The following is a 16,532-nucleotide window of genomic DNA, read 5'->3' on the forward strand; positions in this document are numbered from 1 at the left end:
TTATACACGGGTCTACATGTTTTCTTCCCTCATTACGTCCGGTTTTAGATAAGATGGCGTGTTTACCTTGATTTTATTTCTTGTTTTAATATTTTAACCCTTTTTACATCACCTATTTCAGGTGAGCTGGAGTAGAATGTCTGCTGATGAAAATCAAACACTCCAGGTAATGACTGAATCATAATTTCAAGCAACTACACATCAGCATACTGTAACGTTTTTCAAAGAATGGAAAGTGAAAGAGAAAATACACTGTGAAACGAGATGAGAGGAAGGGTGACGGTCGAACCCGCGCCTCAGAATCTCTATACAGCTTTTAATGTAGCTTATTAGTATAAGCAGTATTAAATGCTAGGCTTTTCTCATCCCCCTTCCCTTTGGTCCATAGAGCTTCGTTTATGTGCGTAATGTCAGCATTGCTGGCCCTAATGCTGGGTATTTTTACTCTAAACCCTAGCTAGCTTGTTAACTCTGATGTTTTGTTAATGTATATCAGGATCCTGCGAAAGAGGAATAGGGCCACATAAAAAAATATATTTATCTCGTAATTACGAGATCTTTTCTCGTTATTACGAGTTAATTATCTCGTTATAACGAGAAAAGATCTCGTTATTACGAGTTAATTATCTCGTAGTTACGAGATCTTTTCTCGTTATTACGAGTTAATTATCTCGTTATAACGAGAAAAGATCTTGTTATTACGAAAAAAGATTTATATAAATGGTGCATTTCTGAAAACACCTCCAAGTCGACTGGTTCACTCTTTTTCTTTCCATAAACGTTAATTCAATTCTGATTAATGTTTAAATAACAACGGACATTATTCATTAATTTTTAAATAAAATGATCGGATTTGACATTTAACTAATATGAGTTAGTGGAAAGAACTTCATGTAATTCTCATGTCATCTTATATATTATAATTCCACTCCGAAGTAAATACCAGGTAGCCCTTGTCATAAAAACACAATTCTATTGTTACAGTTGACTTTAATGACTATGTAGTTTCAATCATTGATATACAGGATTTACCTGAATTGTGTTTATACACAACCTATATGTATATCGAAAATAATTGATTTTGTATATCAACATTTTGGAGTCTGAAAACAAATTACATGTATCCTTCTAATCAATAAATAGTTCAATCAATTCATCAATCAACCTGCTTTGCTCCTTCTTCTGAAATTTCGTTAAAACTGATTGGTCCGATTTTATATCAAATTCTGTTTATGCTACTAAGAGATGATTATGCTAAGTATGTGTATAATTAAAGACATTGCAGTAGTTCATACACTTGACATAAAGAGAATAGAATAATGAAACGAGCAATTTGGAACGATCTTTTCTCGTAATAACGAGATCGTTTCTCGTAATTACGAGAAAATTAACTCGTAATAACGAGATCTTTTCTCGTAATTACGAGAAAATTAACTCGTAATTACGAGATCTTTTCTCGTAATTACGAGATTATTAACTCGTAATAACGAGATCTTTTCTCGTTATAACGAGATAATTAACTCGTAATAACGAGATCTTTTCTCGTTATAACGAGAAAATTAACTCGTAATAACGAGATATTTTTTTATGTGGCACTATTCGTCTTTCGTAGGATCCTATCCACAATAAAATAAATGCATATTTTGTTAGTTTGACCCTAATAATGGAAATTAAAACAAAACTTTGCCCAGGTTGAGTTTTTTTATTGGTTTGTTAAATCTATAGATTTTTTTTGCATACATTTAGCTTTTTAAATTGCAAAATCTTATTGAAATGTTTAATGTACAATTTGCATCAAAAGCTGCTTATTCAATATCTTGTACACAAGAACACCTTTGATTTCAGGAAGAAGAAATTGAGGCACTTGCTGCTATATACGGTGATGATTGGGAAGTTGTTGACAGTGAATCAAGAAAATACCACATAAGAATTTCAGATGAAAAATTGAAAAATGCTATTTTGATGGAGGTTTGTATAAAAAGAACCCACCCCATAAGCATTTTTCACCAATAGTACATCAGAAATTTGTATTACATTCATGGATAAAGCTGCATTTACACACACCCCCCCCCCCCCCAATTCAGTTTGAACTTTAACAATAATGAGTTATTTCAGAAGCATTTTAAAATATTTTAACACATGCAAGTAACTCTTACATTACAAAACATTTTCCCATCCAATTTTGCAATGGTCTTTTGAATTATCATACCAAACAAGAATACAGATAACACCAGCTGTATTGGAAACCTATTAAAAATATTAATAGTTGACTCATGGCCATTTGCAAGACTGTACTTGCTAAAAAATCATGAATTGGGGATATTAACACTTTTGAACAAAGAGAAAATTCCATCAGCAATGTGGACAAATTTTAAAATATGCAGTTTATGCAACAAAAAAAAAAGTTTAAAAGAATTAAATTTCATTTTCACTTTTCTTTGCATTGAAAAAATTCAATGAAAGCAATACATTGACATAATGTTATTGTATACCCCAGGTTTCCTTTCCTCCAGATTATCCAAAGACTGCACCTCCTCAATACATCCTGAGGTAAAAACCAAATTATGCCATATTCAATATAATTCTAAATCACAACAAATACCATTAGGCTCTATTGAGTTGGATTTTAGTTAAAGGCAAATATTAAAACTTTCAATCTGAGATCTCATTTAATCTTTTACAAGTATATGCAATCTATTCAATAATTAAAAGCTCATCAAAATTAGTTTATCATGCAGTTTTAATAATACATATAGTCAAGGATACTACTTAAGTTCTTTGTGCAAAATATACAGGAAATGTGTTTTATGACATCAAAATATTTTGGTTGTTAGCCCACCTGAGCCCGAAGGCTCAAGTGAGCTTTTCTGATCAAGATTGTCTGTTGTCTTTTATCATTGTTGTAAACTTTTTACATTTTCATCTTCTACTCCAGAGGCCCTGGAATGATTTCAACCAAACTTGGCACAAAGCATCATTGGGTGAAGGGGATTCAAGTTTATTCAAATGAATAAAGAGGAGATAGTTTAGAATCATTGGAAGTTTATTGGTATTCTTCAAAATTTTTCTGAAAAACCATTTGGCCAGAAAAGCTCATATTTCTGTGAAAGCATTCTCAGGTAGTGTCAGTTCAAGTTTGTTCAAATCATGGTTGTAGGTTAAGGGTGGGTCCAGAATGGGTTTTACAGAGGAAAATAGTGGTAAAGAGAAAATCTTTAAAAATTTTCTCAATAACCATATGGTCAGAAAATCTTAACCTAATTAAGGTACCTGGTAGTTTAGATTCAGTATTTTAAAATCTTTCTCTCAAAACCCAATGAGCCAGGAAAACTCAAATTTGTGTGGAAGCGCTCCTCATGTTGAGTACATTCAAGTTTGTTCAAATCATGGTCCCAGGGGGTAGGGTGGGGCCACAATGTGGGGATGATGTTTTACATAACAATATATAGAGAAAATCTTTTTAAGGTGGAATAACACACCTGGAAAAAGTCACTCAACTCTAAATTATTTGATTATGAAAGATATAATGATAAATAAACTATATATATGTCAAATACCATAAGCGAAAAATTTGCATTTTGGGGATAAAAAATGAATATCTAAAAAAATCAATTCAGTAAGTAACAACAAAAGCCCCTGCGGGATTCGAACTCGGTATGTAAGGAACACAAGCCCGACACTTTATCCACTGGCTATAAGGCAAGTTATAAATTGCTGTCGATAAAATCCTTTTAAAAAAACAAAATGTTGTTTCGATCAGAGGTCAGCCATTTTTTGACGATGTGTTATTCCACCTTAAATCTTCTTCTCAAAAAACCAATCAGATTGAAAAGCTCAAATTTGTGTGGAAGCATCCTTATGTGTTCAAGTGTGTTCAAATTATGATCTCCAGGGGTAGGGTGGAGCCACAATGGGATGAAGTTTTACATATTGATATATAGAGAAATTCTGTTAAGATTCCTTTCTCAAAACCTGTTGGCCAAACAGGCCTAAATTTGTGTGGAAGCATCTTTAGTTATAGTGTAGATTCAAGTTTGTTCAATTCATGGTTCCTAGGGGTAGGGTGGGGCCATAGTGGGAGATATGTCAAATTTATACAAAGGAAGATATAGAAGATAATCTTTAAAAATCTTCTAGAAAAGCATTCAGCCAAAAAAACTGAAACTTATATGAAAGCACATGTCATGCAGATTAAAGTTGATCAAACCATTATTTCCTGGAAAAAAGAAGGGCCACAAAAGGGGGATTTTTAAGCAGGAATAGAGAAAAATATTCTCACAAATACTAAAACAACAAAAGGGGATTAGTATTTACCATGAAAATATGTGGATAAATATTAGCAGAATTTTCAACTTTTTTGTGCAAGATCTACTATACTAATAATTGTCAAGATATTTTGAATTTGATACTGTAATGCTGATTTGATGAGTTATGACTCATTAGTCATGTTTTGTTAATGCCTGGACATACAGAATTTTATGACTAAGATAGTTATGCACATTCGAATGTTTCATGTTTTAGTGCACCCTGGTTACTAAGAGATGAGAAAACAAACTTGGAAGGTTCATTAGCAGATATTTATTGGTATAGTTCTTAAAACTGTTTAGATTACCATTTCTTGTGGCATAATATTATTGCAAAAGTGTATAAATGGAAATGTAATATGTTTATTAAAAGAGAATTCAATCAGCTAATTTCTTTAACTTTATTACCAAAATTCGAAAAATTCTTTACAAATAAATGTGCATGTTAATAATTGTTTTTAGTGAAAATATTGGAGAGAGTATCATATATTTATGGGTTGAGAAAATAAGAGAGTTTCTGCAAGAAAGAAATGAACTACATGTAAAAGCAGACACTACAGCAGGTAACTCAGGTATGTATAATGTATATAACAAACTGTTATGTAGAATATTTTTAAGAGAATGTTCCAAGCTACAATAGATTTTGTTTGAATTGTTCTCTGTTGTATGTTGATACTTGAGAAAAATTGTGTGCACACTGTAGAATCAGAGGTTCATAACGGGTACTTAGTTTCCCCAAAGGCATTTAATGCATTAGGTACATAGTTTATTTTTGGATTATGAGTAAAATAGATAGCTTCAGTTGCCTTTAATTTTTTTCGATTAGTTAACTCTCAAAGGTAGTTTTGTTTTGTTAACGTGAGAATAAAGGGAACAAGTATAAAAGAAGATGAAATATGTCCAATTTCGGATTATTGATATAGCTTTCATGATAGCCCTGCCCACTCTGTTGTTCAAATGAGAAAGGAGAATTCATTATCTTTATAAAAGCCATTGCAAATAATATTTTAGCTGTAAACAACTCCTTTATTGTCAATGTATTGCTAGATGATTGTATGTTGATACTTGAGAAAAATCGTGTGCACACTGTAGAATCAGAGGTTCATAACGGGTACTTAGTTTCCCCAAAGGCATTTAATGCATTAGGTACAAAGTTTATTTTTGGATTATGAGTAAAATAGATAGCTTCGGTTGCCTTTGATTTTTTTTCAATTAGCTTAACTCTCAAAGGTAGTTTTGCTTTGTTAACGTGAGAATAAAGGGAACAAGTATAAAAGAAGATGAAATATGTCCAATTTCGGATTATTAATATAGCTTTCATGATAGCCCCTGCCCACTCTGTTGTTCAAATGAGAAAGGAGAATTCATTATCTTTATAAAAGCCATTGCAAATAATATTTTAGCTGTAAACAACTCCTTTATTGTCAATGTATTGCTGGAATGTGACAGAGTAGATGTTGCAAAGTCAGTTATTACAACGTTAAAAGAAAGGTAATGATAGTGCAGTAAATCTATTTTCTTTGGTTAATAATGGATATTGTGAGATGATAAAGTCAACAGTGTGATATACACTCCATAGAAACTTTTTAAAATTAACTATTATAAACTCTACTCCCTGTTTATTTGTTGTATGAATCATTAGGAATTGCCATGCAATATCATAGAAGTGATATAGATTTGGCAATCTGTTCATCAATTGCACAGATTAGCAAGATATAAATTTATATATTAAAGACAGACACAACCAGTCTGACTTCCATTATTTTCCTCATTTTTTTTTATCTCCTCATTGAGAAGATTTCAACTACATAATGCCATAATTAAATTTTCATGACAATGTTGTATGATATTTTTCTATTTAAAATATCAATTTCAATTGAAAATGTTTACTGTGACTTTATTCATAGACATTCAGTAGCATTTTGCATGCTATTATAAGGAAAATTTGAAATATTTTATCTCCATATATAGACTCTTAATGTACACTAAAATTTTGGGCATCAAATAAATAATGAAAAATCTATCAAAGAAAATTATCTAAACTCAGGAATGTTTTGTGTGTCCTTAAACACCTTTTCACATTTGCTTTTGTTGATCTTTTTTTTTTTTTAAAAAGACCCAATTTAACCCAAGAGATAAATGTAGTGTTTTCAGTTCTGTGTACAAACTTTCAGGAATACAGTGAAGTGCATGGTTCAGTTCTTTAAATTTTTTTTCTGTATTTCCATGCATTTAACAGACAACTTGTCTAACTCATCATTATAATTCACAATGAATAAAGACATCACTAAAAATGAAAGCTTCTTTACCTCTTATTGATTTGTTAAAACCTTTTGGTGTACTTTATTGCTTTAAAGGAATTATGTAGAAAATGAAACAGTTTCTTGATATATTAAATCATGAGAAAAGTAATCCCAATACCTATACTCAATTTGACATCACTTTAAATGGGGGTCAAGAGCTTGTTGAATGCCTGTTTTGGAGAGAGTGTAGGCAATATAGATATATTAAGCATTTTAAAATGTAATTACTTTAAAGCATTCTAAAATTCATGGCCCCGAATAAAGGAATTTTTAACTTGGTTTTCGTACGAATATCTCCTCCAACAATTTTTAATATAGGAAGCTGGTTTTTTTGCAGATCAATTGTACATATTTCAGAAGTGTGCATATTGCTAGGATTTTGAATTCTGATAATATATGAAAAAAATACCATCTGGTCATTTTTTGGGCAAAATATTGCATCTAGGATACTGGTACCCTTATTGTACGGAGAACTTCTTCAACAGTTTTCAAGATAGGGGGTCGTTGTTTTGCAAATCAAGTGTACATACCAGTATATCAGAGGTGTGCATGTTGCTAGGATTTTGATTTCTGATAATTTATTTAAAAAATACCAGCTGATGAACTTTGTTCTTTTTGGGCAAAAATTTGACATATAGAGTATCCCATTTCTCTGGATAGGTAGTGTTTATCAATTCAGGGTTGATAAATGGATTATGGATAGAGAACCCAGTTTGCTGTCACATTGACAGCTTTTCTCTTGTTAGGTCTAAAATATATTAATGTAGTCATAATGCACTTATGAACATTCTTTTGAGTTCTTGTCCTTTTGTTTATTCTTAGTAAAAATTGTTGTATCAGGCAACTTTTAACTGGATGATTCATTATGTGAACTTCAACACCCTCCCTCCCCCCACAACCACTGCCATTCACTTCATGTGGATATGAATCAGCCCACACCCCATGTCTATATTAATCTTTGTAAATCTATTTTATATGTATGTTATGTTAAAAAAAGAACAATTCGTTTAAACAAGCTGTCCCATTTTTAGAAGCTGTTATTCAAGAGCATATGCTAGACGGAAAAACAGAAGAGGAAGATGAAATTTTAGACATCGATTTCCTAAACGTACAGGAGAAACCTGACAAGTGCCAATTTGAAGAGCAGGAAAACAGCAGTGATGGTAAGCTCAGTTTTGCAAAAAAAAAAATTAGGATTTTTTTTTTGGAAATAAATGAACTAAGAGTTCATTTCATGAGTAATCCAATATGTCTAGACTTAAAGTAAAATGTAAAATTACAGTGTTTTTGTCATGTCCAAGATTTTATTTACATTGCAGATGTAAACTGTCCTGAGATTCATCATGGAGAAAGTTTTGTTGACAGAAAAAGTGTGTTTCAAGGTCACATAGCCTCCATATCTCACACTAAACAAGTAATGTTCCTTTACAAATACTTTTTGTTTAAAAAAAAACAATACCATATAGTCTGGTTTTTTTTCAAGGATTTAAAAAAGAAATTACCAATTTGCTTCATAATGCAAGTGGGAAGGATTGTAAATACCGGCACATGTACTGCAGCATGTCATCCAGCATATGCCAGCAGTCTATCAGAAAAAATAACTTCCCGATTTGATATTTCTCTGATCTCCTCCTTACCGCAGATTTCTCCATACATTAAAATATTACTTTGAATTTCATTTATTTTTAATTTTTTTGTTCACATTGTTACTGTTTTTTTTACTTGAGTAATTTAATTGAATTTTTCACTAATTTTAGGCAGATAGGGCTGATTTGAAATGCTGGAAACCTTATGTAAATTTAAATTTCTAATGTATCTAATTATTTCAGCTAAAATATATCTGTATTTTAGCGTGAACATTTTAGATTTACATGAAACTTACTCTGAACTCTATTTAACAAAAATTTTAGTATAAATTTGTTTTCCAATAATTCATAAATATCCTTGTTGAAAATCTAATTGTTTTATACAATATGGTAGTTCATCCAGATGATTTTTTATATTTAGGTAAAATTAGTTCTGGACTCTTTGTGTCAAAGTAAGAAGATTGCCGCAGCTACACACAATATATACGCATACAGAATATCTTCCAAAGACAAACAAGATGTTTTCTACCAAGGATGTGAGGATGACGGGGAAACACAGGCCGGCTCTCGGATGTTACACCTGATGCAGGTAATTTGTGCCATAAACAAACCTAACAATTATATACTTAGCCATTCTTAACTAATTCTGAAGAAAATCTGATTGTGTTCACAAAACATCTGACAAAACAGAATCACAATATTACATCAGACTTATAAATATAGTACTAGTATAGTAAATTTTATCTGTCTCAATGGAAATAAAACAAATAAAGTATAAAATAAATGTTAAAAAGTTCACAGTTTTATGAACTTAGTTGGTAAGTGAATCAGATCAAGACTTCGAGGTGACCCTTAGAGCTTCACAGGATTTGGTCTCAACCAACCAAGTTTATTTAAACAATAAAATGCTTTCTTGGGATTCATTTGGGATATGAAGGTAGCGACATTTCAGAAAAAATACATAACCCGCGTTAGCGTGTTATGTAATTTTTTTCTGCAATGATCGCTACCTTTATAACCAGCATGAATCATCAAAGAAAGCATTTCATTATTTATATTAGCATCTTTCTTTTAACTAAATAATAAATTGATTATGAAAGTTAGTAAAATTCACTAAATTACTGTTAATGTACATAAGAACGTTAGCTAAAAGAAACAGCCAAATCGTCTCCTGTGAAACAGGACATCACACAGACATCATCATGATTATTTCGTGCAGTCTGTGAATTTTCTTAGGTCGCTGTTGGCTTCGACCAATCGATATACAGGCATGTCAATTTTAGTCCTGTCAATTTTTTGTCAGTTCCAGCCGTTGTAGATTTCGACCAATCAATAAATGGGGCGTGTGGATTTCAGTTTGGCTGTTTCTATAGAGCTATAAATTAACTAAAAGTTTCTGTAAAAAATCGAGGAAATAATACTTGGTAGATGTAAATATATTCCAATGGATCTTCTAACATTGTAATATACAATCATGTACTTCTTAATTGAACAAAAGCAATCATTGAAAAAATTTAGAAAAACTACTGACTTTGGTTTCATATTTTTTTTCCAATAACAGCTACATTCATAAAGACATGGACTGTCAAAGAAAGCAATTCATTGTGAAATTGGCACCTATTCCCTCCATTTTGCTGATATTAATGGATGGGTGATTTTGAATTTACAGATTGTAGATGCATGCAACGTAATTGTGGTGGTCACTCGTTGGTATGGAGGAGTTCATCTGGGTCCTGATCGCTTTAAGCATATAAATAACTGTGCCAGGCAGCTGTTGGATGAACATGGGTATATCCAGTCAAAGGTTAGCAGCAGTATTTATCCTGTTAATGATTTTACATATGGTTTATACATTTAAACAATAAAATGCTTCCTTTGATGATTCATTCGGGATATGAAGGTAGTGACATTGCAGAAAAAATACATAACCTGCTATTTTTTTGTAAATCTTTTCTGCAATGATCCCTACCTTCATAACCCGAATGAATCATCAAAGAAAGCATTTTATTGTTTATATTAACATCTTTCTTTATTAAGCTATTTGATAATTGATTAGGAAAAGTAAGTAAAATTCACTAAATTACTGTTGATGTACGTAAGTAAGTTAGCAAAAAGAAACAGCCAAATCGTCTCCTGTGAGACTTTGAGTCTGACATCGTCATGATTATCTTGTGCAGTCCGTGATTTTTCCTAGGTCGCAATAGGTTTGGACCAATCGATAAACAGGGCGTGTCGATATCTGTCCTGTCATTTTCTTGTCAGTTTCAGCCGCTGTAGATTTCGACCAATCGATAAATGGGGCGTGTAGATTTCAGTCTGGTTGTTTCTATAGAGCTATGAATTAACTATAAGTTTCCGTAAGAATTAGAGGGAATAATACTAGGGAGATGTAAATATAACTATATGCATGTTGAGGCATGTGGTTACCATTGGGTTATTTTCAATGATATTTTTTTGCATTGGCCATGCTGTTGTGAAACAATTTGCATATGAAACATCATAATCATCTACACTCCAAGGCTAACTAGTTAAAGAGTTATTAGACATTATGTATGCATTTTGAGACAGAGATCTCATTACATTTCAAATTGTACCCTCACACTTTGTTACATGTATGTATCATAATTTGTTGTGTTAATCAATTTACTGATAGGCACCAAATCCTATTTAAAATTGTTTTAAGACAGTATTATTTCAGACTTTTAAGAAACTCATTTTTTTTCCTTTCCAGAATGAGAAAAAAGGCCCTAAAAGCAATAAGAGGAGAAGTTAGTTTTGTGAATTATTTGTTCTCTTTGTCGTATGAAAACTGGGGGTAAAATATTGATATGTCTTTCATTTAAAAGAAATCTTTGATTTTATTATGATGAGAATTTTTATCACTTATATTTATTTGTTAAATTGATCTACATACTCTTTATGCTATGCATTTTTACATTATATTGAATTTAACAATGAAGCAAAATCTAAGATTGTGTTCGGTAAAATTGATACATTTATTATGGAACTTATCTGAGGACCCATGATAAATGATTTACTTGTTGAACATGCATTATTAATGATATAATGAATGAATATCAAATCTGGATTTTCCAAGAATCTATCTTATTTTTATCAAGAATATGGTGAATGAATACTGGCAGGTTTCGAGTTTGTATTCAAGACCGATCTGTTAAAAATAAATTCATCAAGGATCTGTATTGAAATTAATAGGGTATTTATCAAAAGATAGAAGATGAATATGTTATCTTAATTTATCACAGTATATTACGAATGAATTGTTGAATTTGTACTGTTGTTCATTATGATTTATGACGCAATGTTCATGAGTTGACTGAGTGAATTAAATGCAGAATTTGCATGTATAAAATGGTTACATTGAAATTAATGTTAAAACGGGCTTGACCCCTGTGTGAGGAATATATCAGGTCACCTAGCTAGTTCCTCTTTCATTGTTTGCCTATATTGTCATTTGTTACCAGTAGACATTTGACGATTTAATTATTTAAATTCTTCTCTGAAAATACTACCTATAAAATATAACATATTTTCATCGAAATTTTTGTACATTTTTTATCCCTCAAGGGTCGTGTTTTCAAAAAAAAAAAAATCAAGAAATATTTAAGACTCTTCTCCACTCAGAGGGTTTCTCTAAACATCTTTTTAAACGCTATTTCAGCCTCTTTCCCAATCCAGGAGGTCGTTGTTAAAAAAAACTTCAAATATGATATTAAATAAAACCCACGAATTTAATGACAAAGAAAATATCGGAATTTCATTTTTTTTTTGCATATAAATAAACTTGGAAATGTTACTTCTTCACACTAGATAGCTATTTAGTATTAATTTCTTTATTTCCTTATGATTATTTCCAAGAAAATGATAATTAGACAACACCCCCCAATAGTGACCTGTATTTGATCCTAGCAGTTACAGACTTGCATGCCCCTATATTTTCACAAATATTATGCGTACTTTCTGTGTTATTTTTCAAAAGAATTTTCACCACCTTTCGATGAACCCCTAATGATGACAGTCGTAATAAATTTTGCAGATCTGAATACTTAGTATACGACGGTCGATTGGAAATTACTCAGGTAACCCATATATTTTCCTGTCTACACTAAGTGACGGATTTTATTGAAAATTGTCATAGACATTAAACAAACCCCAACAAATAATTAACCAAAGTATTATTTAAAAATTGTACTATTTTGTTCTTGACGGTACATAAATGAGATGGTTGGGGTACCCGGCGCAGACATATTTACTCAGAGATTAGAAAACCTAAACTTCTACTTTTATACCCAAAGATAATAATAAAATAAATCAAACTATGTCTGCTCATTTTGCTCTTTTGGCGACTTACTTTTGTGAAGGTTCCCTTGTGTTTAAGTTGATATATACTGAGATATGCGTATACTTGTCAAGCCATAGAGATCTCATGACGAGGACATTTTGAATTTTAACGTCAAGGCGGAGCAACGAATGTACAATGTATAAGATGTTAACCTCTCGGAAGAAGACATTTTCAGTCAAAGCTACTGCTAAAACAAAAACTACGATAAAAAGGGACCAAGAGCCATAGTTTATCAGGCTTTTTGACTAATACTATAACTAAAATGCAAACTCAGGGACTTAATAGCAGCTTACCAGGGTCGATCAAATAATGTAATGGGCAAGAAAAGCTCTCACCTTAATAATCTTTGTGGTGAATTTCTAAGGGTTTATCTATTTTTCTAAAGAAATGTCTCGATAACTAACAAAAACTACGATAAAAAGGGACCAAGAGCCATAGTTTATCAGGCTTTTTGACTAATACTATAACTAAAATGCAAACACAGGGACTTAATAGCAGCTTACCAGGGTCGATCAAATAATGTAATGGGCAAGAAAAGCTCCCACCTTAATAATCTTTGTGGTGAATTTCCAAGGGTTTATCTATTTTTCTAAAGAAATGTCTCGATAACATCCGAACAATCCTCGTAATTATCAGTTATTATTTACAAAGACGTTCAATCTAAGCAAATCAAAGAGAGAAATGAGAGCAGAGATTATTGCCAATTACAGGAAAAATCACTCTTTGAAGATCGGGATTATAATGAGACAAAGCCAATGCCTTATGAAAATGGAATTGTATTTTTTCAGAAATACTAGTAAATCGCCATATATATGTGTTCTTTAGTTTTATCTAGATGAAAAAATGACAATAACAAACTGTCTACCATCTCAAAAATCCATAGAACGAAATACAAATTCAAAGCAGAGCAACACGGACCTCCAAAAAGATAGAGGTAGGATCAGGTGCCCAGGAGGAGTGAGCATCCTCTGCTGACCGGTCACACCCGCTGTGTGCTCTTTGTCGCAATCGGGGGGAAAATCCGGGTAAGTCCGTAGACAATTGGGTGAATAATTATGGTTTAACAATCTAGGCAAGACAACTACACTAGTTTTAGTTCACCTAAGTCAAAGTAAGGCCCAAATGAACTTTTCTGAGAAAAAATTGTTTGTCGTTGCTGTTGTTAACTTCTCAAATAACCATCTTCTTAGCTAGAATTACTTGGCCAATTTTAACCAAACTTTAGACATAAGATAAAAGGCTTTTAATTTGTTTAAATGTAGGGTCAGGGTTTACCATCATACGTGATAACCGTTTACTAATTATCAATTTTAAGGACTTAAAAGAATACTGCCATTGTCCACTCAACGGAATGCTATCACTTTTAGCTTTAGACATTTACATCTACCGAGTAAAACTGTACATACTTTCAAAACACATTGATGCTTAACTATTCGTATCACAGATACTATATACATTATTTATAAAAAAAATTCTCTATCCAAACTGTTATTAATTCGAACAAGGTCAGAAGTCAATTACTGAAAACAATGCATTTAAGTATATTTGTTTTCATGAATAATTTCATACAATATTAAGAAAATAACAACTTGAGAAAAAAGTGGTACTACGCACACCAGTAGATACTGTACAATAATTTAGCGGGGAAATATAAAAACAATACAGAATCAAGATAGAACGATTTTGTCTAAATGTCTAATGTCTAAAATTCCTTTCACGTAAAGCAATACGTGCTACTCTTTATCTATTGAAGAGGCAAAGGAATCTGCATGATTTTAAAATACATGACATTCTTTGTTTAACCATCTTCGCTAGCCAAGGGTTATCGGTCCACTTTGCTCCCCATAAACAAATGGGGAGCAAAGTGGTCCGAAATCCCTTGGCTAGCGAAGATGTTGTTTAACGAGTTTAACATTGCACAAAACACATAGTCAATTGACCACGATAATAAATTTTGAAATAGAATAAATTTATTAATAAATAAAAAAGGAATCAAGAAGTATATTGTTATATTCAAAAGCTAATATATGCACAGTGTCTCGGTATATTGCTCATTTGAATAAATTCATATCAGACATATTATGAAAATGGTATCACAGAAATCATCGATGTTGTTCATATCTATAAAGCATTGCTCCGCCCAGTTCGGAGACATTAAACCCTCTTTAATATAAATACTACAACATGTTGGTCGTTTCCAATGCCCATTGGAACATGTTTCAAATAACAAATAATACTCTGTGAAGAAAAATGGTAAGTGTAGAAGTGTGTTTTCTTCTTCAAAATTTGTGATTTCAAGACGACAACTCTACCATCACATACATTACAGAAGTCATTTGGTTGAACTTTCTTTTTTTTGCAGAAGTACTTGTTCATATTTATTTTGCCTTTCTCAACTTACGGCTTTGACTTGCCTTCAAGTGACGAATGGCCGACTGTCACAGATTTTGATGAAGCATTTCGTTTGACCTCATGGATCAGCAACGAAACTGTAAAATTTATCCTTACAGATTACCTTATCCTGTGTCCAGAACAGGACATGTGTCTGGGGCCGATGTTTAAACGAAACTACACTTTCACGCAACAGCCTGCCTGTACACCTTGTGAGTGCGACGATTCCTGCGTTAGACGATCCACCTGCTGTCCCTCCAAGTTCTACAGACAGACGGACACTCCAGACTTCATTGAATACCAACATAATGTAAACGTTACAGAGAATGATGTGCCTTTGTCATGCGCGGAGCCGCTTTGGAACCCAATAGGAATCAAGACTGGAAAGTCGTACTGGATGGTGGAAACGTGTCCTAATGAAGTTATTTGTATCTCACCACCCTCTGTAAATGTTTCGAGCTCTACCCCTGTAACTTCTTTGGCTACCAATCAAACCTATCGTAACATGCAATGTGCATTGTGCAACCAAGAAGAGGTACCTAATCTTGTAACTTGGGAGAAGAAAAAGATTTGTATTATGAGATCTGATCTCATGTCCCCCGAGGATATCAGTACTCTTTATCAGTCCGTCATTTCTGAGTCTCCGATTTGCAATGTTGGATTTTACCCTCCTACATCGACTGAGCATGTAGTCAAACCATGCGTTACTTATACATATGATGTTAATTGCAACGACGTCGAACTGCGAATTCTGATTGATATATCTTATTTAACGAAGGCGTGTCAGGAGAATTATCTACCATACTATTCTAATCGTAAACTCTACAAAAACGTTTTCTGTGCCCTGTGTGAGTTTAATGTTTTTGATCTAAACATTCAGTACGGAGACAGGGGAATTTTTGATGATTCCATCATTACTCCTTTTTCAGCTCTTATGAATTTTCAACAGGTTGTAGAAGCACCAAGCACAAAGAACAGTAGATGTAAAGAAAACCAGATTTTTGACGGAAAATTGGTAAGTCCTGAGCAGTTCAGCTATTCTTGTTTAGCATTGCAGGAAAAAATTGGAAATATATTGTTTATTTGTATTTTTCAATTAAACGTCCTAAACACATTTATTTAGTTGTCTAAAACTAGAACTGATTCACTTCCAGAACATTGGGTGAATGACTACGATTATAAATCTTTAACCAAGTAAATACTTTTATGAACACTGAAGTATATTTGATTTTTATTTATTCAATAGTTTGGTACATATATTATGTAGTAGTTTTGTTCGGACAAATATCCACTTATGGTCAATTTTCTTTCAGAATAAATGCCTTGATATTCAATGTGAAGCGGAGTACATTTATCAAAACTCCGCATGCAGCCTCATCCATAAAATGTTAGAAGAAATGAACTATGAGGTAAATCTCGTTGTTACTTCTGCTGATGACACATCAGTGGAAATATATACAACGAGTGTCGTGGATTCTTTGCAAGGCGTATTACAGCTGTACAATTTGACCGACTATTTATGTAGAATGGTAGCATTAGTTCCATCAGATTATTCAGATGGTAATTTTCTTGCTGTAGTAATAGAACT

At 32.4% G+C, this 16,532-nt stretch overlaps 1 protein-coding gene across 5 annotated transcripts; it reads left to right on the top strand.

Moving 5' to 3' along the window:
* The first annotated feature begins 20 nt into the window (after window positions 1-20).
* Window positions 21-11,725, top strand: LOC105330455 (protein IMPACT-B). 5 transcript variants are annotated; one of them, XM_066080162.1, is made up of 10 exons: window positions 21-166; window positions 1,846-1,968; window positions 2,498-2,550; window positions 4,522-4,584; window positions 4,767-4,867; window positions 7,654-7,770; window positions 7,927-8,021; window positions 8,615-8,782; window positions 9,863-9,997; window positions 10,925-11,722. In XM_066080162.1, the coding sequence occupies exons 1-10, from the start codon at window positions 137-139 to the stop codon at window positions 10,964-10,966; spliced, it is 927 nt and encodes a 308-aa protein (XP_065936234.1). In that variant the 5' UTR covers window positions 21-136; the 3' UTR covers window positions 10,967-11,722. The 5 variants fall into 5 exon arrangements, with proteins under 5 accessions (XP_065936234.1, XP_034339051.2, XP_034339050.2 ...); XM_034483160.2 differs by having other exon boundaries at window positions 7,639-7,770; window positions 10,925-11,720; XM_034483159.2 differs by having other exon boundaries at window positions 4,767-4,876; window positions 7,639-7,770; window positions 10,925-11,719.
* Window positions 11,726-16,532: the final 4,807 nt, after the last annotated feature.

Source organism: Magallana gigas, chromosome 3, assembly GCF_963853765.1.
Source record: "Magallana gigas chromosome 3, xbMagGiga1.1, whole genome shotgun sequence".
NCBI lineage: Eukaryota > Metazoa > Mollusca > Bivalvia > Ostreida > Ostreidae > Magallana > Magallana gigas.